Genomic DNA, 22528 nt, shown 5'->3' on the forward strand with positions numbered 1-22528 from the left:
AATATGGGAGGTCTTTATGAGCTCTGACTCTTGTAATGTTTTTTCCTTGAAGAGAACCTGGTTACCTACACCAACATAGGAGGCACGTATCCAAATGTTTATTAATATAATGTTGAGATGCCTGTGTCTCTCTCTTGGCCTGGTTGCTGTCCCGAATAAATTTGAAAGTTAAATCAGTACCAAAGATGGACCTCATTGTGAAAATCAACAATCAAGGGTTGTGACTTCTTGTTACTGTTGACCTTGTTTCAGTGTTTGAAGTTGTTATTGTGATAAAGACTAATGTTTCTCGTCCTTGCTTGGTAACTGTTTCATCTTGTACTTTGTGTTTTCTGTCTTGAAGTCTTTTTTGTTCTTTTTCATCTCCCAGTAGGGAGATTATAGGACAGTCTTGGCAGAATATACTCTCTTGTTAACCAAGGTGGAAGAGTTGCAGTTTTATTGTGTGGGTCTTCCCCGTCTCCTTTTTCTCTGTATGGAAAAATACAGTCTCACTAGTGCTTTGTTTTCATAACAGGAAAGATGAGTAGCACCTGTGTGTTGACCAGCCATTGTCCCTGATGGATATTTGTTTTGACAGCCTGTTGTTGTATGTCAGTTACCTCTGTCAGGCTGCTGCTCAGAGAACCTGTAGCCTAAATAAGTACTACTGTGTCAAATACCAGCACATGAATTTCTTTTGGTTAACTATGAGCATAACTCAGAGTTTCTTGAATTAATATTTATTTAATTTTGCATTCAATATTACTCCTAATGAACAAGCATGGAAAATGTCATCTTTTTTTATTAATGAATAGTTTGTTTATCTTGCAATCTTCACAACTTCTATAAGTTCCTATATCCTTGTGGTACAGTTCAGTGGTTACAGTGGTAGCGCTGGATTGACATTTGGACTTGATGATCTTTAAAAGTTTCTTACAACTTTGATGATTCTATTCTATGATTCTGTAAGTCACAATCCTGATGCTTTAAAACAGGAATGAGAGGTTGGTTAAATCTCTCATTCAAATCACATTTTTGGTCCCTGTGAGCTTATTACACTCATACTATGCTTCTGAAAAAACACTAGGTCTATGATTTTCTGCCACAGCTAGGCAAAGCAGTAAAGTACGTCCTTGCATTCTGTTAGTATTAATGCACCATGTGTTTTCTCCATAAAATCATCTCACGTGATTTTATGTTTGCTACACATCTGCTGATTTTGGCCTTCTCTAGCATTTTGCTAAGCACCTTTTGAACACATTAATTTGTTGGATACATGTCATTAAGTATTGTGTGTAGAAAAAACAAGTTGCTGTTGAAGTAGGAACATAATTAAATATTTATGCTTTCATTTATAGCAAAAGCAGTTGGTATTTAGTAATGTGGTATTGCTGGTATTTGTAGAAGTCTGTTGTACAAACCGTCTTCCTCGAAGAACAATGTGTGGAACCTTTGTGGTAACAAGAGTATACAACAAAGAGTATGCAAGAATAAAATCTGAAAGGGAGGAAATAAGTTTGCCGTAGTTTTGAATCAGGAAGAAGTCAGGTGAGCAAATTGTGTTTACTTCAGGCAGGAAATTGGTGACAGCATTGTTCTTGGAAAGAACAGACAGAGAAATAAGGAACAGAATCAAGTAGAATCAAGTCTCACAGAGCTCAACTTATAAGTGGAACAAAAGTTGAAAATGCTAAAGCAAATTGAAATTACATAGATTCTATTTTTTATTAGATGGTTTCAGTGCTTTTTTTTTTTTTTTTTTGTAATGTATTTTCTGTAGAGGTTTTGAAGTTGGGAACATTTTTGTTGTGAAGAATTTTGAACTTTATATTGTGCAAGCAATTCTGTTGGAAACAAGATACAAAGTTTCGTTTACCAGTATTTTTTACTAAAGATAAATGAAACATGTCCACATTTCTGAATTGCAAATCTCGTATCAGAAAGAAAGGAAAACATGCAAATTTTGCTGTATTTAGATTTCTAGTGAAAAGTTATAAATTCCTTAGCTCTAATACTATATAATTATACATACATATGCACATATGTGTGCATATGGCTTGTTGCATCTTGTTTCTGAAATAAATCACAAAACTGTATACACCCAAATTAAGAAATCTGTAGCATTCAACAGTTATTTTTACAAGAAGCTTTACACTTGACCTCTGACATTTTGAAATAACAAACTGACTTGTTTTCCATATTCAAGTCTGCTTACTATAATCACAACCATGTTCACACCTCATGAATTATTCCGTGTTACTGACAATGCCATATATCACTTATTACCTGTTGCATAAAGGATGTTGAGAGATAATGCTTTATTGTGCTTTCTAGATATAAAATAAACTGAATTCTCTTTATGCTTTAGATTATTTTTCTAAAGTTAGTAAGAAATATTTCCCTTTCAATTTTCATATTAGAATGGCCTACAATACATTTTCTGTCTTCTTTCTATTGAAATTTACAAGGAAAATGTTGTAGTATTTGTGCTTCTGTAGAAGAATTGACATCCCCAGGATGTCAATTCCATTATCTCTTGATGATTTTTCTGCATAAGGATTATGTATTTCCATGTAAAAAAAATCAGTCTAAATAATGTAATTAATGCTCCTGAGTTTTAGTGGTAGAGGTAGTAGTATTTGCATATGTAGTGCTTTTAAACATAATCATAATTGCTTGCTTGTCTGTTTATATGTGGCCCATCTAGCTTTCTGTAAAGGCATATATATGTTTTTAAAATATATTCAGAGTAAATTCTGACATTATACCATCTATCAGATAATTTTAGAGCCGATGTTTTTAGGCACTCTGACCTTCAGTCCCTTACTGGAGTGAAAAAATCCAGACTAAAACATGCCAAGGTATTATGGATATTTGAAGTACTGAAACAAGAAACCATGGATAGTAGAAAACATATTTTACTGTTTTTTATGTAAAACATCTTAGAGGAAAAAACCTTGTAATGATTGAGGTCAGTACTAGATCTGAATGTGGAACCTAGATCTCCACATTTGTGGCCATTCTTTCATGATGGGCTTCTTTTTCTAATGAAGGCTTCTGCCCCTTGTTGCTGGGGCAGAAGCTGTGACTCATAGGGTTTTACCTGCGCTTAATTTTATTTTGTATGTCCTTAAGAGACAACCTGTGGAAAATGTATTGTTTGTTTCTGAAATTGGTTTGAGTTAATGCTACTAATGTTAGAGCTGAATTTGAGTCTGTGACTAGAAGCTCTAGCAGATGTTACCTTCCTTTTGATAGAAATGTGTGAAACCTGATGGAGTTTAGCTAGAATGATGAATTTTTATGGACAGTCACTTTGTCCTTGTCAGGTAAGAGAGGAAAGAACAATAACCTTTTAGAAAACCAACCAGCCATGCTATCAGCAGGGTAGGGAAAGCCTCTGATGGCTTTGGTTCCTAGTTGTTGAGCCTTTTTTTCAGTGAATGTTTATGCTGTATTTAAGGGGTGGTACTTGTTCTAGTTGTAGCAAATTTGAAAGCAGCATGCAAGGGATTTAATGATTACAAAACGTTAGTACAAGAATTTCTAACTAAACATGACAAGTAAAAAATGGTAGAAGAAAAGGAGTGAACAAAAGCTGTTTTATACAAAACATTGTCAGAAATTGTTTAAGTAGAGTTGGTGATAGTTCTAGCTAATTCAGAAAACAGTTTTCTGATTTGTTTTGATGTAACTCTGCAAGTCTACCCATTGAAGTTACTAAAGGTGATAATTAGATTTTTTTTGTTTCCAATATGCTATTTTGGAAACAGTCTTGCCATTTTAGGTTTGTGTCAGTGTTTTTAGCAGCTTCTCACGCGTCAGCATTGTTCTGTTACTGAAATGCTGTGTGGGGAGCAGGAGGTAAGAGAAGCATGAAGCCTTCAAGCTGCAACATAAACAAAAGCAGATCTTGAAAGGAATTTGTTAATGCCGCTACACTTGCCTGTTTCATAGGGACTCTTTAGTAGGATATTCTTGCAGTGTAGCTGGGGAGGAGCAATGCCAGCACTCTAAGGGAGGGTTGCAGCCTGTGGAGTTCAGACAGAGCAGGCTGTGATGACTAGGGCAGCCTTGTTGCTCTCTTCCTCCATGACAGGGAGCAGAAGAGCCCTTCTTCGGCATAAATGGTGCCTGTCTCCTGATATCAGATGTGTTGGTTGGTTACTCTGCAGGCAGAGTGTGTTTTTGGGCCTGTTGGGACCAAGCTGCTGGAAGCTGCTCAGCTTTTCATCCTTCCACGCCTCCTTCTGGAAGGAAATGGTCTGGGGTGACAAAGAGGGTTCCCAGGTGAGATGTTGCCTCCCTGAGATACCAGTCCTCTGAGTAGAGAGCAGAACTTGTCCTGTGGAGTAGGGTGGAGGTTGGACTGAGCTGCTGCTTGGGCTCTGGGGTTGTGTCCTTCCATGGGAGAAGTGGGGCAGGGGTAAGGCATTACTGTCCAGCTTTTGAAGTGAATCAAAGAAAGGAATGGAGGCTAAAAACATTGCCTCAGGAATGGCTGTGAGAAGGGGCAGTTTCCTTCACCCTGGTACTGAGACCTCTGCTTTGCTGTGCCAAGGCTGTGGCTTGTGGAGGCTGAGGGGACAACTGGCCAGGGAACCGCTGTGTTGTGCTGCTGTGCACTTCCCTTCCCTGTGCTCGATGGCACTGCTATTTGTGGAGCTGTGCTTTGAAACCGGATAAGGAAGTGATCTGATCAAGCCCTGCAAAAATAGATTATTCTAAAATGGTAACTAATTAATTTTAAAATGCTGTCCCACAAGCACTGTGTTGGCAGTGTTGAGGGGGCGATGTATTGCTGCTATGAAGATGTGAATGAGCACATGAGGGAGAAACTTCTGAAGCTGTTTCTAGTGTGGAAGACTTGGTATAGTTTCATGGACAAAGTTGGCTTAAATTCTTGCTGTGCCCTCACTCACCTCTTCAGGGTTAGATGTTAATATAGGCACACTCCAAGATAGATAGGTGCAGCTGTTTGTGGAATCATGCTGTATTTAAATCAGTGAAATGTTGCTGTTTAAATTAAAAACAAAAAAAACCCTAACACTCCCCCCCTCCCCCCCCATAACGACCAATAACTTACAAAGTAACCTCCAAAATATCTGAGAATGTTTGGTTTGGTGCTAATGGGGTGTTTTGCCTCCCACTACTGCCAGCACAATTGCAGAGATGGCTGTCTGTGGTGTGGGTGCAAGCAAGTCTGCAAGGGTAGGAAAAGGATATAATTTCAAGACTTTGCTACTGATATATAATGTGGTGTTTCCTCAGGGTGCATACTGACACCCAATCTTCTTATAGTATGCATGCTAAGATCTGCTCAGTTTGTTCAAGCTACCATCACATTTGTCCACCAGTGCTGATCAGTGTTATCTTTACTTGACACTTGTTTCTTCAAAGACTTTTTTGCTTCTCTAAAAAAGCACAAACAGTACTCTGAATATTGTGTTTAGTCCCTTTTCTTCTAATCAGCTAAAAAAAGTAGGGAGTAATTAAATTTTATTGTATTTTTTGTCTTGGGAGTGGGGAGTGTGGGTTGGTTGGTTTTATTTGTTTTTGGGGGTTTTGTTGTTGTTATTTTGCTTGTTTACTTGGGTGGTGTTTTTGTTTGTTTGTTTACTGTTGGGTCAGATCTGTTTTGCTCCAGGTTTTAGTGGTAGAAAAAAGAGTGGAACATTAGAGTACAGAGCATTAACATCTTGTGCTTGGCTAGTTTGGGTAATAACTAAGTGAACTTAGAAGTTTAGATATGTTTCAGCTTAGTGCTCTTAGATTTGGAGGTGTATAAGACAAGCTGCTGGAGGTGCCACCTGCATCTGGTCAATGCCAAGATAAGTGAGCATCAAGAGAGCTTAAAGCCCTAGGCAAAATTGACATGTAGGTGTTCATTTGCTACAATATGTTTTTGAAAAGCTTTAATGCGCATTCTGAAATACTTCTTATGACCTTGTTAGGTCACAGCTTGCAGTGGCATTCTGCTAAATTGTCCTTCAACTTTGCACTTGTATCATTCATTCCAGAACTAAATTGCACTTTGTACTAGAATAATATGGATTTACTGTAAAATTAATGCATGTTTTGTGGAGCAGAAAGGTTATAGTTATATACAGGGTCTTAGAAGAGGGGTCAGCTGAAGAAAGGGTCTTGAAGAGCATCAGAAAATCATTAACAAGGGAAGAGCAAAATAAGAACATATTACTTTTCTCAGTCAGGTAGGTGTTGAATAAAAGCTGTGGGCAGACATTATGAGACATTAAAAACAATACTCTATACTTCCAGTTTTTATTTTTTTTTTGTTTTTGTTTTTGTTTTTGTTTTTTTTTGGCGCTGAAGATCAAAGAATTAAACTTGTAGTCTAAATGTATGTGATATAATGCTTAGCTTGATTTGTTTTGTTAAAATGGTAGGAAACTGGAAACCAAACCACAAGGAAATCAGCAATAGTGTGGCCAGCAGGACCAGGGCAGTGATTGTCCCTCTGTACTCAGCATTGGTGAGGCTGTATCTCGAATCCTGTGTCCATTTCTGGGCCCCTCGCTACAAGACAAACATTGAGGGGCTGGAGCGAGCCCAGAGGAGGGCAGCAGAGCTGGTGAAGGCTCTGAAGCACAAGTCCTGTGGCGAGCTGGGGGTGTTTATCCTGGAGAAAGACCTTATCACTCTCTACAATGACCTGGAAGGAGGATGTAGCAATATGGGGATTGGTCTTTTATCCCGAGTAATAGGTGACAGAATGAGAGAAAATGGCTTTAAATTTTGTCAGGGAAAGTTTAGATAGAAGAATTTCTTCACTGAAATGGTTGTCAAACACTGAAAAGGGGTGCCTTAAGGCAGTGGTGAGATCACCATCCCTGAAAGTGTTTAAAGAAATGTGGAGTTGGAACTTGAGGACATGATCTAGTGGTAGAGATAGCAGTGTTAATTAAAGGTTGAACTTGATGATTTTAGAGGTCTTCTCCAACTTTAATGATTCTGTGATTCTGTAGAAAAAGTGAAGTCAAGAATTATGTTTTTAAAGATGTAGTAGCCATCCCCAAATCAACTGCCTTTATATTGGGTTATTAACATTAGGCGTTGAAAAATGAAATAGTTTTTGATACAGTGCTCCTGTATATTTCTGAAAGAAATTATAATTGTAAGAATGTCCTGTTGGAGTCACTGGTTTCCTCTGTTGGCTGATCCAGCCTATCACCACAAATGCTATTACTGTAGGAACTACCAAGGAAGTGGTTTTGTGACCACTGATCCTGGATTGGATTTACTATCAGATTATCCCCTAATGTAGCTTCGATCAGGCAGCCAAGCTATCACATTTCTTAAGTTAATAAGAGTATGCAATATATCATTTGTGCTAACTTAATGCCTACTGTAAAATATAGGGAGGAAATACAGTAACTATTTGGCATAATGCCTTCCAATACAAAATCAACCTGTCAAATCTGAACTGTATTTACTGTCTTGTCAAAGAATGACCTCAGAGCAGGTATTGGAGCAATGACTCAACTCTGTAAATTATGCTGTTTTATTTACAGAGGACAATAATACAGAATTATTACCTATTAAAAATAATTTACTGATCATATACCATTAGATTTATTTTTAATTTCTCTTGAAACCAAAGGTTTATTTTTTGAAATAAAATTTTCTTTTGATGGGAGAGAGGTTACAGCTTTCTTTTGGAGATTTTTGATTCATAAGTTATGGCAGAGTAATGACATTAACAATCATTGCAGATATTTTAATGTCAAATTCATCCATCCATATGAAAGTTATTTTTCATTTTATGACATTGTTGGGACATGGAATTCAAAGAGAGAGCTGTCTTCCTTTGTGTAAGTAAGAAAATGAAGTATGTCTTAAGTATACTTAGACCCTTAGTGTTTTATGAAGAACCTACCATTGGACGGAATCAAATTATTTTAGTAAGCTTCCTTCTCCTCCTTTATTAATTCTTATCTGATACATCCTGTTGCTTCACTTTGGCCTTCATAAATTCAGTAGTTTATAAGAAGGTTAATGTATTAAGCTAAGCAATTTGGGGTTTTTTTAATCCAAAATTTATAGCCTGCAATTTATTGGGTTTTTTTCCATTTACTGTAAGATCCTTATATGCTTTTCATGTAAAGTTACAAAATACTTTGATTGTTTAGTAGAAGCACTTAATTTGGGTTTTTCCCTCATAATGCTCTTCTGAAGAGGTTAGGGAAAGATAGAGTGTGAGTTCATTAATGGAAAGTGGTAAAAACATAAGCAATTAATTTGCAGCTTTATTTTTACATTTTTAGATGTATTTCCAGATACATTACTGCTGCTGTAATTAAAGGGATTTATTTTCATCACTAATGTTGAGGTAGCTCAGCTTTACTGCTGATTTTCATGGTCCACTCTCCATAGTTCTTGGCATGAGTGTGTGGAAGTTCATATTTTTCATTCAGCCAGTGTGTGGGATCAAAGTGGGACAAGGTGGCTGGCATAATGCTACTGGTTATCATCAAAATGCTCCATTTTAGTTGTTTCTGACTCAAAAGCAGTCACATTTGTGCCAGTTATTTCATTGCCATTTAATAATTTTTTTTAATGTGGGTTTTATTTTTATTGGAGGTCTTTGTAAAAGGTAAATAAATAATTCAGTTTGGTTTGTTCATGTTTTGTTTCTATGTTATGTGCAAATTACTGTTGAAACCATTGCTCAATTCATTTTAATGAGAAAGAGGAGAAGGGATCTCAGAGATGATGCAGTTTTTGTTTAGCGTAAATTGTTGGCTGAAGAGAGAAGAAGTTAATGTCCACACTGTGAGGAAAAATACAGAAATCTGTAAGCATGAGGTCTGTTTTGCAGCAGGGCTTTTTATGGTGGAGGGAAAAGAATACATCAACAAGAAAGAGAGCTTTTAACTGTGCTCTCACAGAACTTTTCTTGTTAGTTTTTAATGAGGAAGCTTAGAAATAACATGTCAATTGTCAAACAAAGACCAGTGCTAGGATAGAAGGGAATAAGCCTAATAAATGTTCAAGATGAATTATTGTATCACATATATGATCTATTAATAGAGGAGAAGAAAAGAAATAAATGCAACATCTTAATGACTTCTGTGCTCAGTGGGAATAATCAAGTTGTCAGCTCAAAGTAGTGAGTACGTTGTTTTTATCAGTGTGCTGCATAAGGGATGAGATATTGGTGCTAAATTTAAAGCAAAAAGTATGAAAAGTATGAAAACTTGAATTTTAATGCCTGATTAAGTTGGTTGTTTATCTAGCCCATTAAAATGTCATAGGTATCTTGAATTAGCTTTGTTAGACTCAAACCTTATGGTTGGCTGGGAAATAGTCTAGACTTAGAGAGCCAGGCATGAAGAAAATTGTAATAATTGAGTTTTGCCCTAAGCCCATGAAGATTAGGTCATTGTTTAACTATATGTGTAGTTATTTGCTTCACACAATTATTATAGCTGTGAAGCTTTAAAAAATTTAATTAGGAAGTTGTTATGTAAAACACTCTGTTCTGAGGTATTTTTCTAGTTGGTGGTGATGTCTTTTTAAAATTGGGATAATAATTGAATAAGTTATTATAGATATTTCTGCATAAGGGTTTTGTTTGTTTGTTTGCTTGTTTTACAGCATGATGATTATGCAATCCAAAATTCAACTACCATTTCTTTTCTACACCCTCACCTTTTTAATTATGGAGAAACAGGGTTTATTTCTAGTGCTGGGAAGCTCTAGTCTCAACCAGAACACTGTGATATTGAGTGCTGCACAGCTCTGAAAGGATTTCAAAGGACAGGGGAGTTATGCTTGCAGTAGTCCAGGCTTTCTCTGCAGGGAATGCAGAGAGAAAGGTGAAATGATCAAAATAACAGACTGGTTCTTTGCAGCACCATGCTGACCTAATACATGAAGTGAATTATGCTTTTTCAGCCTCACAGTAATTAAAATAAAAGGATATGAACTTGGAAGAGTTTTATCTGTATGGATAGATGGGACATATTTCTAATTGCATGCAATAAAATTTGGCGCATCTTATGTATGGTCTTGCCAAAGTCTATGAGAACCCAGAGAAAAGTAAATGAAAAAGTGTCTAGGTTTCCAGCCAGATTGTGCTAGTATGCACACTCAGAAAGTAGGGATTTGGAATAGCCTTGTTGGTCAGATCAAGAACTTTGTTTTCACCACATTAATTTTCAGCTGAAGGCAGTGTCCAAGAAACAGCTAAAATTGGAATTGAAGACAGTTCTCAGGTTGGGGGGACAAACATGTGAGTCATCAGCACAGAGATAGATGGTGGCTGAGTTTGTGTTGGCAGGTGCTGGATCTCTGAGCATACAGGAGAAGAGGACTGGTCAAAAAGCTCAGGGATATGGAAGTGTACAAGGCTCCTACAGCAACTTTGAAGAAAAATACTACTTGAATGTTAAATGTACAGCTAGCAACAGACTGGAGCAAAATGAATGCTTTGTTTTATTTTCATTTGTAGGTTCCTTAGTTTTACCTTGGATTTCCACTGAATAAAAAATACTAAATCTAAGGCTAGAAAAAATTCAGTTCCTCAGAATTTTGCATTTTATTTCTCTCTCTCTCTTTCAAAAAGCAAACTCAGTCCTCTTTAAAAGAGAACTGGTATGTTCTGAACACAGGCTGTAATGCATTGTTAAACAAATGTAATAAATGTTGGTACCATATTTATGTGGCATTATGGCTTCAGGATTTTACTGGGTTTGTGGTATCAAAGATGTAATGCCAATGTGACATGCACAAGTTAAATCTGTTTTAAAAAAAAATCCAGATAATGTTTTTTTTATGTTCTACTTTCTCTGTTTTCTTCCATCTGAAGCTAATGCAAAACCAGTTTAGTTTCACAGCTTGCCTGCACAAGCTGTGATAGATTTTCTCTTTGTATTTCTCTGAAATATATATACAGAAAGATGCAAAGTTCCTTTAAGGTGGTAGAACTAAGTGTTTGCTTTTCTGTGTCTTTGAAATCTAAAGGTCATCAGATAAAAAAGAGATTTTGCATTTTTTAAAATTGTATTTTTTAATGGTTTCAGAGTGCAGGAGAGATGAACTGCTTCTTAAAAAACAGTTTTAAAGTAGTGGTTTATCAGGAGCTTCAGAGAGAGTTTCAGAATATTAGGTGGTGTTGACCTACCTGCAATGTTTGCTCTAAGAAAGTGGGTTGCGGTCTTCTCCTTGTCTGCTGAATTTTGGCTTCTGTGGGGAAGGGACATAAGATTTCCCAGAAGAATCTCATCAAACCTGTTAAGTTGTCTCCTCCCTGGTAGCTATGTAAGGCTGTGTGGGGGCTTGAGCTGTATTTGATGACTCAAGCCAGAATATCCTCCTACCTCTTTGGGGCTGTGTTGCTCCTGGAGAGCTGAGAGTCTCTCTGAAGATTGAGGAGGCTGTGGGGTGGCTGGGGGTATACTAGAGTCCTCTGGGAGCTTAGAATTCCTTGGTGAAGACAGGGGTAGTTTGGCTGGACGTAGCAGTGTCAGCTTTGCCAGAGTATTGGCTTTATGAAAATCTGTATTTTTTGCTTATTTTGTAAAAAATCGTATCGGACTACTACACTTTAGGAGAGTTGAAAACTGCAGTGCAGGACCCAAGATCAGATTGGAGAATGCTGGTAGGCAGTTCTTGTGTGATTGTTGGAGGGGTCATGATAAAGGTTGTTATTAGAATGCAGGAAAAGAGAATGAAGTACATAAGTACTAAAGCATTCTAGAGATGTTGCACTTAGTAAAATATTTCTTTGTTTTTTAGTTTGAGCATTATGTTTGTGACAGCAGAGAACTGGAAGACTGGTTGATTGACATACTAAAATGGAGTATTTACCAGTGCAGGTAAGACATTCTTTGAACATCTTTTTGCAGTTTCATTTCTTGTTTGTTTGTTTTTTTTTTTGTTTTTTTTTTTTTTGTTTGTTTGCAAATGTGTTGTTTTGCAGTTCCCAGTGCAAATAGCTAGATTAATGGCAGTGTTACACAATCATTTTTCTGAAATCAAAGCTTGTTTAAGAGGTTTCTGTATTTTCAGTTCACTCTCAGGGGCTTTGATGCAGCTGCTGTAAAGTAGCACTAAAATGATTGATTTAGAAAAAAAACAGAATCAAAAAACAAAAGAAACCGTTTTTTTCCCTTCAAACAAACATTAAAAATATGTTGTCCTGTGGTCCACTTTGTATTGTGGCCTCAGGAAAAATTAGTTTGGATAACTAAAGAAAGTGGTGAGGTGATGTGGGGACAGCATGGACCAGCCAGGATTTATAGGAGATTTTCTAACTTAGGAAAATAAGTAAACCCTCAGAAGTATGAAGGAAAGGAAAGGTTTGGCCCTCAGTGTAGGATCAAGTGGCTTTAACTGATATTTTAACTATTGGAAATGTTAAGTCTCAGTCTTCTGAATGCTTTTGAATATAGAAATGCTGTTTTGATTCTAAGTGTTAAGTAGCTACCAAAACTTTAGAACCCGCCAGTTCTAATTTGTGTATTAAGATATTGTCATTTATTATCAGATCTTCTGGTATGGGTTTATATGCTGCATTAAACTCCATTTCTCATGTAGAGAGCTTCTACTGAAGGATTCTTTTGTTTCTTAATGCAGTTTAATATCTTGGTTTCCAAATGTTAATGATGTGCTTTAAAATACAACAGTAAATTCATTAAATATTAAATGGAGTTGTGGACTTTTGTTGTAGAAATTTGTGGAGTGCAGCTGTAAATTTGACAGGAATCTATACAAAACAAATACCTCTACATAAGTTCAATTTTTTTTGTTGGCTTTTGTATGATTAGTCTACAAGCTTATGACATTGTCCAAGTTGAGTTTCTCCTTTAAAATATTTGTTCACCGCGTAACACTTTCTATTACGTAGTTCACAGAACTATAACTGTTCTGTACTAACTGTTTTCCTTTGCACTGGTATGAAACACTTTGGCAGAAAAGTAGTGATGTGGTTTATGTCAGCCCAGGGCAGTGAATGTTCCCCTTTTTCCAGTTTAAGGTGCACATGGAACAAGCTGATGCTCAACACAGCAAAAGGTATTCTCAGTGGTGTGTTGGGTACCTGCGGTACACAGCACTGCTTGCCTGGGTGTGCTGTTCTGTGAACTGTGCCACAGTATTTCCTACTGGTTTTGTAGTTGGTGCTGGAGCAAGGCATAGACACTGTTTTCTCCAAATGCCATTTGTAGTTGAGCAAGAGCTGTGTTACTGGATTAAAATGCATGGTCTTGTGTCATGCAGGCCTGTGGTTGCTGGACCCTGTGCTTAAGCTGCAGGGAAGAATTGCCTGCCAGGCAATTTTTAGTAAACTGTCTGGGAGTGCTAAGTAAGCTCAACAGAGAAAGAAGGGAGGGAGTACCCCAGCTAGAGCCATATTATACACAGTAGGAATACCACAAATTCACTGGACAGCCCTTTTCGCAGTCATGCAATATGTGGCTATCTTAAGTTGTTTGTTGGTTTTTTGTTTTTGGGGTTTTGTTTTGTTTTGTGTGGTTTTTTGTTTTGTTGTTTTGTTTTTTTTTAATTAACTCATTCATAAAATGGACTTTTGAGCTTACCTAACTGGACTGGTTCTGGGTTGTTCTGAGTTTTCCTGCTGGCGACTTGAGGGACCCTGATCATGGCCCAACAGGAACCACAGGAACAGACTTCCCTTCACTTAATGGAGGCAAACTGTTCAGGGAGTTAACACCACTCATTGTGCCAGGACACCAGAGTCTTGTCATGTCTTCATCTCTTGAGAATGTAGTTTCATCAAAATGCAAGTTGGGTGAGACTGCCTCATGGCATCCTTAAAAAGATGAAGATCCTTTTGTTTTTCCTTGAGTGCTTTAAATTGGCTTCCTTCTGAGGTACTGGACAGTTTCATCCATAGCACACACGGTTTTTTGCCCATCATCCAAGGGTTACAGTGGGTCTAGGATCTCTGGATCTCTGCTCTGTGGCAGGTCAGGTTCCATTTGCAGAAGATACACTTGCATTTTGGTAGGTGATGCCCATGTGATAATGCAGTATTGCAGCCCCAGAGAATTACAGTGCAGGACATTTTGTATCTAGCTTTAAGACCACAGAGGACATTCCTATAAAGTACTATAGACAAAGCAATGGAAGAGGGAATTGCTGCAAAGCCCTGTAGGCTGTCACTGCCAGTCCTAGCACTATAAAACCGTAGCAAAATTTGTGGCATCCTTCAATTAATCTCTTGAAGTCCTTTGATTGGAATTCAAATGATGACAAGATTTTTTAGACAAGCTGGGTTAATAGCATCATCTAGATGCTGTAATTTTGGTCTTGTGGTAAGGGCCCTTGATCCAAGTTCTTCATGTTGTCCCAATGCAGCAAAATTCCTCTTCCCCTGCCACATCAATAATGTACTGTTCCTGTGTTTTTGTAAAGTGCATTCTGAGTCCCTGTATTGGCTGTTAAACCAAGGTCAGAATTGATGTCTTGTTTAGAGTCTAAAATCTACACCTGTGTTACGGTACTTGAAGTCTTTCAGCTCCTCTAGAGTGAGTACAGAAAGGGACATCTTGAGTCATATTCTAAGACAATTTAATTGGTAGGCTAGAGGTTGTGCCCCTAAAGGTAACTTTGCTTTTAGCTGACTAATATCTGCTACAGTCATGACATTTTTTGCTACCTACTCTGTTTCAGTCTCAGTACTGCCTGCTACTTCACAAACACCCAAATGTATGTTCAAAATTTTAGAAACAAAAAAACCCATAATCCATTCAAGCTCCAGATGTCTACTGCTTTTACATCAGAGACAGAAAAATTAACTAATATTTGTGAAGTACAGCCTGCTCAAGTTTTTTTTTTTTTGTTTGTTTGTTTAGTCCTCAAGCCAGACAGTGCTTGCAGAAACTGGGAAGTTTGAAGACAAGTGTTAACAGAAGGTGTAGTCCATTTCATTAATCTAGTGTTGAAGGAAAACCTGCAGAATTTAGTAAAATCTGTAGGATTTTAGTGTAGATATCAGCAAACAGTTGTAAGATAGCAGGAACTTGCTAGTCTGTGGCTGTGAAGATGACAGTGAGAATTATCAATTCACTACAAAAAAAAGAAAAAAAGACTAAAAATAGGCATATTGCCTTCTGTGACTCCTGCCTTTCCCTGGAATCTCTCAGTCTAAAGCCTTACATCATGACCTGGTCAGACACTTTCTCTTTACTGTTTGGCTACATTGTAATTCAGCTGTTGCTGTCTTCATGCCAGAGTTGAGGCTCTGCTGCCTGCATGGACATTCTGCACCAACAAGGGCTGGAAGCAGCCCATGCTCTTTTTCTCCTTGTCGGAGAGTATTTTTACCTCTCCAGCCAAGAACCTGAGAGAACTGCAGTATGTAGGTACCAGTAAGTGCCAGGATTGTATTATGCTGACAATGTGTTGTGATGCTTCTCTGATAACATTTGATTCCTTCACAAGAAAGGTAGAAGTTACTGTGAGGTGGGTTTGGTACATCCTATAGTCTTGTTTACCTCAGTGCCTGCATATTTAAGGAAGCTGTGTGTAAGCATTGTCCTTTTTAGGACAAGATGTGCATTATCCCCAGTTTGTGTTCTAAATAGTTTGTTTTCACTTTGTTTTCAGTAACTAAGGTGCTGACAAGTTTTGACTTCTTCATCCTCATAAACATGAGTGAAGTTCAGGCTATGGTAGAATTCTCCGTGGAGCTCCACAAATTCTTCAATGTGGATTTGTTTCAAAGAGGGTAGGTAGCATGTTCTTTCAAACTTTACTCTGTTGGATGGCTATTGGTGGAAAGACCTTAATGGGTACTCTGTCATGCAGTGTTGATTCATGTGTTACTGACTGTTTTTATAGGGATTTGAATTTTTTTTATTCTGTATTGGAGAGTCATATTCTTTCTAGGATTTAAAATTAAATATTAAAATAATTTTTCTTAAAACCTAAGTTGTAATACAATACTTTTGTCTAATTGGAGGTGAGGGAAAATCTGTAGATATGGAGAGTACATTATATTCATACCCAGGCCTTTACCCTTGCATGTCTTAATTTCTGTAATCCCTTTTGTTTGAAATACCATACGTGTTTCTCTTCAATATTTAAAAAAATGGTCTTGCCCCAATTAACCTACTCGTTTATCAGTTTGGCAGTGGAAAATTTCACCAGCCTCTCTCCTCTCGCTGTGCTGTACCTTCAGTTACACAGGACTCCATGCTGCCTCTTTAGACTCTTCTGACCTCCTCTTATTCTGACTTATCTCTGTAGAAGTCTTCTCCACATTCCTTTCATTTGCTATTACGTGATTGTCCTGGATTACTTTCTAAGGTCCTTGTTTCCCATGGCTATGCAGGAAATAATCCTTTGCAGTTTATTTTGAAGCTATTAAAAATTATTGGTCCTTAAGTGTTGTGGTACATTAGTCTTCTGTCAATCCTCAAGTAGACTACAGTAAAAATGCATGTTAGAGTTTAGGCTGTTTTAGTGTTTGCAGAGATGGAATGAAGTGTATCAGTGTTGATTTTTGATAGCTGCTTTTTCCAAAACATTGTAGAGTAACTTTCCTCAGAAACATTTTAGTGATAAGAAAACACATTTGTGTTTTTAGCCTTGTCTTAGTTTAAGACAAGTGTATGTGTGTGTGTTTGAGTATTGTTTTCAGTACAGTTGGGGGAAATATTTTTACAGAAGTGATGACCCATTATGTTTGCTACTATATGCAGTCAAAGTATATACAACAAACTGACCCCTGTAATTTCAGTCTTCATTGGAACAGAAGGACTAAGGAAGGCTTAAGAGGTCTGAGAATATTCTAATGACTTCAAAAAAATAAAAAAACAAAAACCACAGTCTTTTGAACTGTAGCCTTTTTTAATCTTTGAAATCCGTAGGGAAGAAGATGGTAGAACATGGCAGCACATTTACTCTAATGGGGAACCTGAAGAGAAGAAAGTGTTTTGGTTGTCTTAACCTTACAGTTCAAATGGTTCCTCAGAAAGGTAGTTGAGAAGTAAAGCACAGCAATATAATTACCTAGTGTATTTCTTTTTAGCTTACTCTTGCAGTAAGCTAAAAAGCAGTAAATTCACAGGGCAAGTTCAGAGAAGTGGAATGCTGACATAATGAGAAAAGTGACGTGAGGATATAATGACTTCTGGTTTCAATGTGAACCTTAAACTCTGGGCACATTCCTGTAGAAATTAATGTCATGTGGAAGAGAGAACTTTCAGAATAATTTGACAGACTGAGAAATGTGACTATTGCAATTAATTCAATTTGGGTAGGCTCCAGTATTTTTCTAGGAAACTGTCTTTGTGTTTATTTGAGACCATATGTAATACTTCTGTTGCTGGAGGAGCTATTGGATAATGGATTGGATGAGCAGAAAAGGAAATCTTTAGTTTCATTGTTAGCCTCCTATTTTTTAGTTACCACTGCGTTTAGTATGGTTTGTCTCACCAAAATCAAGTACAGAATTGATTGTATTGTGTGCATTCAAGCCTTCCCAGTGTGGCATGCTTGTCTCATGGAGTTAGAAACATCATGACCTTCTGAACTGTGTAGAATAAAATGTCAGCTAGTGCAAGTAATCATTCCTTATTAGAACTTAGTAGATTTTATTCCAAAGTATTTGTTTGCAGAGTGAGTCCAGATTCTAACTCATTTGATTACTGGAGATGTCATAATTTCCAGCCTAAATTTCCTTCTGATTGGTTTTAGTTGTTTTTCTTTACAGCTTTGTCTTGTGGATCACTCTATCAGTCTGAAAGCTCACCCTTATGTATTTTTAGTCTTTTGTCCCTTTTATTAAATATGAACTAACATGAGTTTGGTCATTGGAATTTGTGGCACATTCCCCACCCTCCCTTCCTTTTTTGTAGAGTCCACATACCCTAATATCCAGTCAAACCCCTCTCTTCCTGCTTTTATAACTGTTTGAAGAAATATGCCAACTCTTGCATCCAAACTATATAATATTTTCTTGGATTTGTATTTGTAGTGACACTACAGTTGCCAGAAGCACTTATGACTGTGTTTGCACTAACGATTAAATTTGGTATTTAAGGAATGAATTACTAAAAGCAGTGTTGATGTCCATACATCTGTGTGGTTCCAGGGTTACTTCAGACTAGATTTCAGCCTTATCTTCTGGACCAGATGTTTTGTATCATGAGTGTAATTTGAAGTTGCTTGTATCAGTAGTTGGTTCAGACTGTTAGGTGCCCGTTGGGGTTGAAGTGCATTTTGTGACAGGTGGGTCAGAGTAGCTCAGTTTCCTTAGGAGACATCCAGGTTCAATGACTAGAAAGCTCTCAGTGAACTGAAGCAGCATGCAGCAAACTGGGGTCATTGGGGAAAGTGCTTCAAAACCACTCTTTTGATCTAAAATGGTCTAAATAGTGCAGACTGAGACAAAATTTCTCACAGTATTTTGCTCAAGATCATATTTATATGAAGAGCTATAACTATATTATCCTTCGAAGTGACCCTCTAAAGCAGACTATCTTCTTTACTTTAGGATAATTTATTACTCCAAGAAGGGGTAACAGATAGTGCATTGTAACAAAATATTTATCTTATGTATCCAATACAGCTTTTTTAGTTATGTTTTCTTATAACTGTGTCATTTGCTTTAAATTCAGCTTGTTACAGATGGTTTCTTTGGTTTATTTTTATCTGTTATTACGTTCAAATAAGGCTTCACACAATTTTTGTTTTGAGTTAGTGAGATGTGATGATAGGAATTTTTGCTCAAACCTTAATTGATATGTGAGTATTGTGTGACAAAATGAATTAAAGAAATGTATTTGTTTGGGACCTGTGAGAATGATAGTCTGATACAGTGAAGTTTCAGGCTGTTTTGTCATCTTAGTTCATTAAAGTTCCAGTAAGGTGTGGGCTCTATAGTACTGATCTTCTATAAAGACAAAGGAAGCATAACATAGCTTGGTTGCAAGAAGTGGAGAATGAGTTGAGTGGAAAATTGGTTGGATGATTCAGCTCAAAGAGTTGTGGTCAGTGGTGCGAAGTCCAACTTGAAGCTGGTGACCAGTGGCACCTCCCGTGGACTGATACTGGGTCAGTAATCTCAGCAATCTTTGCATAGAATCATAGAATGACTTGGGTTGGAAGGGGTATTAAAGGTCATTCAGTACCAACCCTCCTGCCATGGGAGAAGCACCTTCCATTAGAACAGGTTGGAGCCCCATCCAGCCTGGCCTTGAACACTTCCAGGGATGGGATGATGACAGCTTCTCTGGGCAACCTGTTGCAGTGCCTCACCACCCTCTGACTAAAGGAATTTCTTTCTAATATCTCATCTAACCCTACCCTCCTTCTGCTTAAAACTGTTCAATTTCAAAGACTTTGCTGTAAGAACAGTTGCTTACCCCCTCATTTACATATGTTTTGTATGTGTCAGCATACATATATATCCTCAACTGAGATGTAAATGTGTTCAGAATGTCTGATTCCAAACAACTGGTTACTGAAAGTGCCTCAGTACTTTGTAGTGCTCAGGTGAAGTTCCCATGTTCCCACCATGGGATGATGGATCCTGATGTCTAACCTGGGACAGTTACACCTTTTCTGTGGGTAAGAAGAGTTTCCTGGTAACCCTCACTTGAGAAGATGAGGTTTTCATTTCCCTGGAGCTCTGTATTGCTTTTTCACCTGTAAATGGCAAATCTGATGAGCTAAAGAGACTTAGCTTGTAGTTTGTAGTTTAGCGTAGTGCACACATTGCTGCAAGATCTGCTTTGAAAACAGCTTTCATCTACATTTTCCCCATCTCTGTGCATTTCTATAATCCCAGTGTTAAATTCTTACTTTCTCATTAATCTTTTGTAACTCTGTCAGTAGTAGGCCTGCACACACAACTGACCAAGGCTGGGTTTAGAATACTTCTAATATTTGTGTCTCTATGTGTTTTGCCTTTTTTTTTTGGTACCATTTTAATTTGTAAGGTAAAATACTTAGTGTCATTGTGGATTTCAAAAAAAGAATTTCCTAATGGTTTTGTTGGCAGTAAATTTGTTGTTACATAAAATGTGAGGAGAGGAATTAAAATAAAGTAGTAACAGTAGCTCTTTATTGCATATTTACTGCTCAGTGTGTCTTAGTTTTCTTTTATTTGACTTTGTTTTGGGTTAAAAGATTCTTATAAAACCACATGAAGAACTTAGATTAGTAGTGTAAGTCTACCACACTTATTTAAAGTCTTTTTTGCTTTTAATCTGGGTAACAGATGGAATAATAATACTAAATACCCTCTATAGAAGAGACTTTGGCAAATTCTAACCTAAAAGGTATTTTTGGAGACATAATATATCCGAAAGGTTATTGGTAAGATTGCAGCATAAATTGTGAACCTAAATCCTATTAAAAGTCAAAGGAATTTAGGCTTCAGAGACTACTGAAAATTTAGCCTTATGGTATTCTTCTGATTTTCCATGTTTTTCCATGTGTAGATACTCACTGATATGTCTGAGCAGCATTGACATTTTATGCTTCCATGCATGTGGTTGTGTAATGTAGCTTAAAAGACTATAACACTGAATCAGAGTATGAAATTTAATAAACCTTATGATTACTCAGTAATGTAATGAGAAATAATGCAGTATATAAAATGTTGTATTGTTTTCTGTATCCAGTGAGTTGCCTACATTATTTTTAAAATTTTTAACAGGAAATTAAAACTCAAAATGTACACTTCCAGCAGCACTACATTTCTTCCTCCTGTTTATATCAGAAATAAAAAGGTTTTGTCCCTTAATGAAGAATGGTTTGTGATGCTACCATATGATTGAATAACAAACTCTTGATGGACAAGGAACATTTGGGTTCACCTGTTTGTTTTTCTTTTTAATTCATACAGCTCAGATATAGTTTTACTTTCAAACTATGTTTCTATATGACATATTTTTCTGGAAATAAGTGTTGTGAATTGCCTTCTGACAGGATAGCTTATCTTTTGAAGTACTGTACTGTGATCTTAATGTAATGCATCTTTACAAAGAGAGAAGAATGCTGTCAAATTTGTCTAACAGTTGTAAGATCAGCTTTATTCTTCAGTTTATGGTTTTACATTAATACAAATAGCAATTATACAGGTTTAAGACTTGGAAGGCTAGGATGTAAACTCAAGGGAATGATCTGTCTAGGAAAAATTATGCAAATATCTTTGGTCTTGCGTTTTTTGTTGTTGTTGGTTTTTTTTTGTTTCTGATTCTAGTTTGTCAGTGGATGGGGAAGTCTTATTTTAAATTGCCATTGCTACAGAAGTTGAAACTTAGTATAATCAATTATCCTATTAGTCCGTGTGATGCAGTGTGTCTGAGACACCAATGACATGGTCTGGTCCCAAAAAGCAGTTAGACTTTAAAAGACAGAATCTTATCTTCTAAAATATGACATCTTGTATTTGTTGAAAACAGGGGTTAGAAAAGTAAGTGGAAAACTGAGCACTGTTTCCTTTGAATTAGCTGAGAATTAAGGTTTTTTGAAGCACACTAAGTGGAACTGAAGACATGGGTAGGTTTGTTCTGCTTGTCTTCTTCAGTTATCTGAAGTGCCATGCCTGTTTTAGGAGACTTCCAGCTACACAGGGAAGCTTGTCTGGGGGTCACCTAGAGCCACTGTAAATTTGACTCCTACTTTTGAATCCTCCTCCCTGCTCTTCTCTGTGGTAATTCCTAGAAGACTATACTCCAGCTTAAGAAACTAAATGACATCTGGATGCTGCAGGTTTTAGCTACATATTCTGACCCCTAATGATGGTTGTACAGATGCTTGTTTCTTCAATCATTATACATAGAGATATAGCCGAAGAGTTGGTAGTTGTAGTTGTCCTGAGGGTATGTTTCTTTCCTGCATCCCTCAATATTCCAAAAATATTACTTCAATGTTTTATAATGTTCATGGGTACTCACTGCATCTTCTAGACTTTTCAAGTATGGGGTACAAATAACAACTTTTGCAACTGAAATTATGATTTTGCAATGGAAAACATTTTGTCAACTCAGAATTAAAGCTGTCTAATGGCATCCCATCTCCTCCAGACATTCAATTTAGCAAAATTCCATTTTCTAAGAACAAAAAGATAAAAAGATAAAGAGCTCAGATGCCTAGTTATGCCATCTTGCTGCCTTTCTGGACCTGACAGTGCCATGGTAGGCACAGCTCTTTGGTGTGACAGTGATATGGCATAGTTTGGTGTCCTTTGAGACTGTTTTTGGAGGGCCTGTATAATTCCTTCTTTCTTTATGCAATTGAAGAAATAGTGATCTTGTGTATGTAACACCAGGTACCATTTCACAATGCAAAGTAACAACTGTACCTCAGCACGCCTTGCCATGAAGTCTATCAGGAGAAACATCATCAATGAGTTTAGTTTAGTGAGGGGGTAAATGACAGTGTAAGACTGAAGAGAGTATAAAAGGATTTTATCTGGAGAAGATGCACTATTTTATTCTGTAGAACATACAGCACTCAGCTGTGTATATAATATGAAGTTAGAATGGGCACAAGTGTTAGTTGAAGGCATCACAATAATTATATCTTGAGTATGCACCTTCTT

General features: G+C 37.1%; 1 protein-coding gene across 7 annotated transcripts in view; it reads left to right on the plus strand.

The window, feature by feature from the left end:
- The window catches only part of FAM135A (family with sequence similarity 135 member A), a 79517-nt gene that overhangs the window by 2929 nt on the left and 54060 nt on the right, over nucleotides 1-22528 (plus strand). For 3 of the 7 annotated variants that reach the window (XM_021530156.4, XM_085576368.1, XM_085576367.1), the window contains exons 2-3: nucleotides 11743-11822; nucleotides 15577-15697. In XM_021530156.4, coding sequence (XP_021385831.3) covers nucleotides 15621-15697 — 77 coding nt within the window. In that variant the 5' untranslated portion in view covers nucleotides 11743-11822; nucleotides 15577-15620. Of the gene's footprint in view, nucleotides 1-4; nucleotides 11606-11742; nucleotides 11823-11885; nucleotides 13021-15576; nucleotides 15698-22528 lie in introns of those variants that run through there. The other 4 variants (XR_014954215.1, XM_085576365.1, XM_085576366.1 and 1 more) reach the window with 2 other exon arrangements.

The sequence above is a fragment of the Lonchura striata genome, chromosome 3, assembly GCF_050655825.1.
Source record: "Lonchura striata isolate lonStrDom1 chromosome 3, ASM5065582v1, whole genome shotgun sequence".
NCBI lineage: Eukaryota > Metazoa > Chordata > Aves > Passeriformes > Estrildidae > Lonchura > Lonchura striata.